Source organism: Vidua chalybeata, chromosome 6 (genome assembly GCF_026979565.1).
Source record: "Vidua chalybeata isolate OUT-0048 chromosome 6, bVidCha1 merged haplotype, whole genome shotgun sequence".
NCBI classification, from domain to species: domain Eukaryota; kingdom Metazoa; phylum Chordata; class Aves; order Passeriformes; family Viduidae; genus Vidua; species Vidua chalybeata.
The window spans coordinates 62,592,432-62,598,431 of NC_071535.1; the positions used below are offsets into that span (position 1 = coordinate 62,592,432).

Genomic DNA, 6,000 nt, shown 5'->3' on the forward strand with positions numbered 1-6,000 from the left:
ATGGCCAGCACAGAAAGGATCAGTACCTTGCTCGGTAGGAGCAGGCTGGGAAAATAGAAAAATAGTTTTCTCCCATATTCCCAGCCCAGGTCCCCTTCCCCGCAGGTTGGGACACTGACTGGCTCATAATCAGAAGGATGTACACAATATGTTAATGTTTGGGGTTTACAAGACACTTAATGTAACAGGACATGCAGTATCTTTAATCTTTGCAATTATTGAAGGTTTGGTGGTTGGAGAACAGAGAGGAAAAGGACTGGAAGCTGCCATCCAAAGTGTTTCCAACGACCTTATTGGTGCTACATTGGGATATTAGTCCTGCCTCATTAAGAAAGGGATGAACCATGCTGTGCTGTCGTGGTTTGATGCTGGCTAAATGCTGGCACCCACGAAAAAACTCTTCAGCCATTCTCCTCTGCTATAGCTGAGCAGAGGAGGGGGAAAGAAAAGCCAGAGGGGCTCATGAGTTGAGGTAAGTATGGGAAAGAAATGCTTTAAGGGCAAAATAGGCTCAAACCTAAAAGGTATTAAAAAAAATCACTTCTGTGGCTGGCTTATTCCCTCCTCATCAAAAAATCAAGCCAGGTAAAACCAACACACATGCATTCGTGTGTCAGTTCAAGAATAGCTGAAAGGTTGTGTGATTCTACTCATGAAGTGAGAGATCTTATTCTGCTACAGCATGTTAAACTAGTTGATTTTTAGAAACTGCTAATACAAATTGCTGTGGTCTCTAAAATGAAGATATTTCCCAGGTGATAAAATACTATGTCCTTGTATTAAATCACTTGATATAGTTTTGCTGCCAAAGATAAGGACCCTGTATAGCGCTCAAGTTGCTGTCAAGATAGAGAGAGGAATGTTTTTACATCCTGCTTCTGGAGTTCAGCTTAGTCTGGGGCTCACTTGCAGAGTAGTAGATGTTTGATCTGTGGTTTCTTGCTGGCAATATTCCTTGTACCTGCGCTGCTAAAGCTTACTTTGACATGGTCTTGTACAGTTTGAAATGGGAGGAAGAGGCTTGGCTTTTAAGCAGTGTATCACCAGTATGTTATGTGGGTAACACCTGTCTAAAAACTGTTGGTTTTCAGAGTTGTACAGATTCTTGCAACTTGTTGTGAGTGAAGGTGCACAGCCGCTGCTCTGTTTGCACCCGTGCAGGGTGAGCAGCCCAGTGACAGTGGTGACATGTGGCCTGGTCCTGGGGTTCTTCTCTCCTTTGTTCATCTGTCTGACTCAAAAAAAAAAAAGCACTGATCAGCTCCAGGTGGTGTGCTTACCTGCTGGGTGCAAACTTCTCCCTGCTCTGTGCTTGGTGGTGCCCCTGGTGCCCTCTCTCTTGTGCCCTGCGTGCTCAGAGAGACTCTGTCCCACAGAGTCAGGAACTGGCCGGGACCGCTGGGCACTGCTTCCATAAAAATAACAGGAACTTGGTTAGGAGCCAGAAGATCTGTTTTCTGTTCATTGCTCTGGTGGCCACAAAGTGTGATGTGAGTGTTTGGGGCTCTTTTCATTTTAGGTTTTATATTAAACAATTCTCTGAAGAGAGAGTGTATAAATATTATTTTTTTGTTCCACTGGCTCTGCATTTGTATGTTAGCTGAGCCACCCATTTCAAGACATGAAGAGTTGTCTCGTGTCTCATTTGGTAGACTAGCAATCTTTTTCCTTCTTTTGTAAATCACCTCTGTAATGCCTCTTTTCCTCCCCTTTGAGGAAGAAATCTGACACTCCCTGAAGAGTGTTTTAAAAATCCCAACATGAAAAAAACTGCAAAATATTCATGTTCTGCATGGTTAAAGCAAACACTATGTTCTTGTGAGTCACAGATGTCAGGTTTGTTTAATCTTAATAAATCTATGCCACAACAACACTATTAAACAGGAAGAGGGATGGAGGGATGAAGGAAGAGTTGTGCTGGGTTAGGAAGGATTCTTGGCCAAAATCTTGTTTAGTGGGGGTCTGGCGATGAGGGGGGCATGGACACAAACCTGAACACTTCCCACCCTGCCTTCAATAAGTACTTTAAGGGTTACATTTTGGGCATTGCCTTTCTAGTGCATGTTTCATTTTACTTGTATGTTTTATGATAAATTGCCGTTCCATGTTAAGTCATAAGAGTACTCATTTCCCACAGTATATTTGCTGGAGATAAAGTAAGTCTTTTTACATAGCACCCTGTTGGCAAACAGAAATAGCATTTACTCCAATGAGTGTTGCCAAGTATGAGGTACTTCCAAATGAACTTCAAAAGCTCTGAAACATGCATTAGCTGCTTTTTCAAAAATGTGAACAATGCCATTGCTTTCTAGCAAACAGAACTGCTGAGAAGAGGGATCGGAAAGAAAAAAATAACAACTGGATGTGATAGATGTTGTAGTAGTGCTTGGGATCAGACAGAAGGCATGGCTCTCTGTCACTGCAGGATCTGGGGGCACCTCTTGTAACAGGACTTAAAGTATCTGCTCTGCACTTGAGGAGGAAACAATTTCTACCTGAGGAGCCTTAGCAAAGCACTTGGGAAGGAGTTCCTAGGAGCTGCACGCGGTTGGGAATCCTGACAGGAGTGAGCTGTGCTGATTCCAAGCCTGGTGAGGAATCTCCTTACCAGCACTCCTCTCTGGTGCTACCCCTCCTCTCTCAGTGAGGACAGAGATGAGCATACACATAAACCCGTAACGTGTGCCAGATTTTGGGGCAGAATGTGAGAGAAACAGGCAGACTGCTGTGTTTCAGCATGGCAGTAGAGCTGGTGGTGCTGGGTTTCATGATGGCCTCTGGGTTTTGCCCACCTGAGAACAGGTGGTGTGGGGCCCTGGAGAAGCACCGAGCAGTGGTTCTGCTGCTGTCCCTTCAGTGTAGCTCTTCACAGCTCTGTGTTCCAGCACGCCCTGTCCGTGCTGTTCACGTGGTGCAAGCATCTGTCCAGCTCAACTCTGCTGTGCTTGTCATGTTCCAGGCCATTGTCCTGTTCTGTGTTTAGGTGTATGTACCTTCTAGGTTGAGATGAGAAACTGACCTGCTGAGACCTCAGAATTGTATGGCTTCTTCCTGTGTTTTGAACATTGCTTTCAAAACACAAATGCAGTTTATCCTGGTGCTGCTCAGTTGTTGTGTTTTTTTGTTTTTTTTTTTTTTTTTTTTTGTGGGCAGAATGATGAACTATTTTATGTCATAGAGAGATCCTCAAAATCAAGTATTTACATTTGCACTTGAAATGGAAGTCTTGCCTTTCACAGCTGTGAAGCTGCCTTTTATTGCTGAAATTTTCTATTGCTAAATAGCAATTCTGCTTTTGCTGTTACTTGGAATAAGTGTAATTGGTCAATAAATAAGGAGTCTGCATAGTACCTAATCTAATACTTGCTACAGAGAGATTTTAGCATGTAAGAACCGAGTTGCTGGGATCAGTGTTGCCTGTGCTGCAGCATATGCTTTTTCTGAAACTCTAAATTAAAGGCCACTCTTTTACAAGACTATATTTTATCACTGGTAATGAGTTGCAACTGCATGCAGAAACCTCTGTAGAAAATGCAGAGTCTTGTGACAACTTGGGTGAATTTTTATTACTCCAAACCTTGTAAGTTAATTTATTTTTCTTGGTTTTTACAGTTCCACCAAGTGAGAAGAGTGATGACCATCCTTTTCTTTACTATGGTTATCTCATACTTCACTTGCATGAAAGCTGCCCCAATGAAAGAAGCCAGTCTAAGAGGACAAGGCAGCTTGGCTTACCCAGGTCTTTGGACCCACGGGACTCTTGAGAGCATAAATGGGCCCAGTGCTGGTTCAAGGGGACTGACATCGTTGGCAGACACTTTTGAACACGTCATAGAGGAGCTTCTAGACGAGGAGCAGGACATCCAGCCCAGCGAGGGAAACAAGGATGCGGACTTGTACACATCCCGAGTCATGCTAAGCAGTCAAGTGCCTTTGGAACCCCCACTGCTCTTCCTGCTCGAGGAGTACAAAAACTACCTGGATGCTGCAAACATGTCCATGCGGGTCCGGCGCCACTCCGACCCGGCTCGCCGCGGGGAACTGAGCGTGTGTGACAGCACGAGCGAGTGGGTGACAGCAGCAGAGAAAAAGACTGCAGTGGACATGTCCGGGGCCACCGTCACCGTCCTGGAGAAAGTTCCAGTACCCAAAGGCCAGCTGAAGCAATACTTCTACGAGACCAAATGCAACCCCAAGGGGTACACAAAGGAGGGCTGCAGGGGCATAGACAAGAGGCACTGGAACTCGCAGTGCCGAACTACCCAGTCTTACGTGAGAGCTCTCACCATGGATAACAAAAAGAGAGTTGGCTGGCGCTTCATAAGGATAGACACTTCTTGTGTATGTACATTGACCATTAAAAGGGGAAGATAGTGGATTCGTGTTGTATAGATTATATTGAGACAAAATTATCTATTTGTATATATACATAACAGGGTAAATTATTCGGTAAAAAATAATTTTATGGACTGCATGTATGACTGAAGTTTATACAGTACAGTGGTTACACAATCTATTTATTGAACATATCCATGACCTGAAGGGGAACAATAGTCATTTGCGCACAAGTTTAAACAAACAAACAAAAAAAAAAAAAAAAAAAAACCAAAAAAAAAAAAAAAAAAAAAAGAAAATCAAGCGAACAAAAAAGTCTGCATTACATTCCTCCATAACATTGTGGTTTGTCGCCGTTGCCAAGAATTGAAAATATAAAAAATTTAAAAAAAAAAGAATAAAATTGCATGCTGCTTCAATTGTGAATTAATGATAAACTGTCCTCTTTCAGAAAAATAAATTGAACCAAAACATTCTGTTTACATTTTAGACAGTAAGTATCTTTAGTCTGTTAGTATATATGTTTACTGCTTCTAACTTCTGATAGCGTTGAAATTAAAACAATGTCAAGGTGCTGTTGTCATAGTTTTACTGTTTCTCTTTTACTTTTGGATTCCCATCAGATTGCAAAACAAAAAATCATTACCTTATTCTGGATTAGAAAAAAATTTGGTTTTTGTATGTTGTGAAGGTGTTTGCAATAGCAGTCCGACTACTGACAAAAAATAATAAAAAGAGGCAACTGAAAAAGAATGGTGATGTTCCACTTCACATTGTTGAACTTCAGGCTTAAAGACAACACTTATTTAACTGTAAGCTGTAAGGCAACATGCTTTTTTGGTTGTTGGGGGGGTGGTTTGTTGTTGTTGGGGTTGGTTTTTTTTTTTTTTTTTCTTTTTCAATTTTCAGTCTTTTGAGACATGCATTTGCTTATACCATGTTTGCTTGTGTTTGAGAATTTTTTCCCCCTTTTCTTCCTCTGGAGGGACATTGGTTGTGATCTTTAAGTATTTCACTTACCATAGAACTGGAGCTTGTCATATAGAGAATATTCTATAGTGTTCAGAGCAATTATTTTCATATAATAAAAGACTGTGCTTGGATCAAATGTCTTGGTGAAGCACGGTGAGATTGTCACTAGCAAAAGGGTCTAGAAAAGAGGATGGTGGATCTGCAGCCAGGCTGGTTGTGGGGCTTTACAGCTCAGCCAGTTTTGGAACGAGTTCCAGCGTTTGGGTTGGCCGAGGCTGTCCCCGCAGTCGTTGCCCAAGGCGCTGTGCGCGTTGCGGTAGAGAGCGAGAGCTGCCCGTGTGCGTGGTGCCCTTCCCTGCAGAGCACGCCGGCAGCCCCAGCCCTGCAGAGCTGGCGGGCAGACTGGGCACCTGTGCCTGAAGGAGCCCCGGAACCCAGCTTGGGAATGGGACAGAGAGGAGCTGCTTCCAGCTGGAGCAATTGGCATTGTGTTTGCATGGCTCCACCTCTGCCGGCAGACTTCCCTTACGAAACAAACACGGGCACTAAGCAGCTGCTCTGGAAGTAAGTGAGGAGCAAGTGCTGGAGGAGTTGGCTTAGCTTGCTTAGGCTCTGAGGGATGTGTTCAGCTCTGTGATCCCCCTCTCCTGACAGGAGTATTGCTAAAAAGAGAGGTTGTGAGGCTGAGAGCTG

General features: G+C 43.5%; 1 protein-coding gene across 8 annotated transcripts in view; it reads left to right on the top strand.

Moving 5' to 3' along the window:
* Window positions 1-5,443, top strand: part of BDNF (brain derived neurotrophic factor) — a 47,702-nt gene extending 42,259 nt beyond the window's left edge. For all 8 annotated transcript variants that reach the window (XM_053944897.1, XM_053944890.1, XM_053944896.1 and 5 more), the window contains one exon: window positions 3,613-5,443. In XM_053944897.1, the coding sequence (XP_053800872.1) occupies window positions 3,634-4,374 (741 nt within the window). In that variant the 5' untranslated portion in view covers window positions 3,613-3,633 and the 3' untranslated portion in view covers window positions 4,375-5,443. The remainder of the gene's footprint in view (window positions 1-3,612) is intronic.
* The last annotated feature ends 557 nt before the right edge of the window (window positions 5,444-6,000 follow it).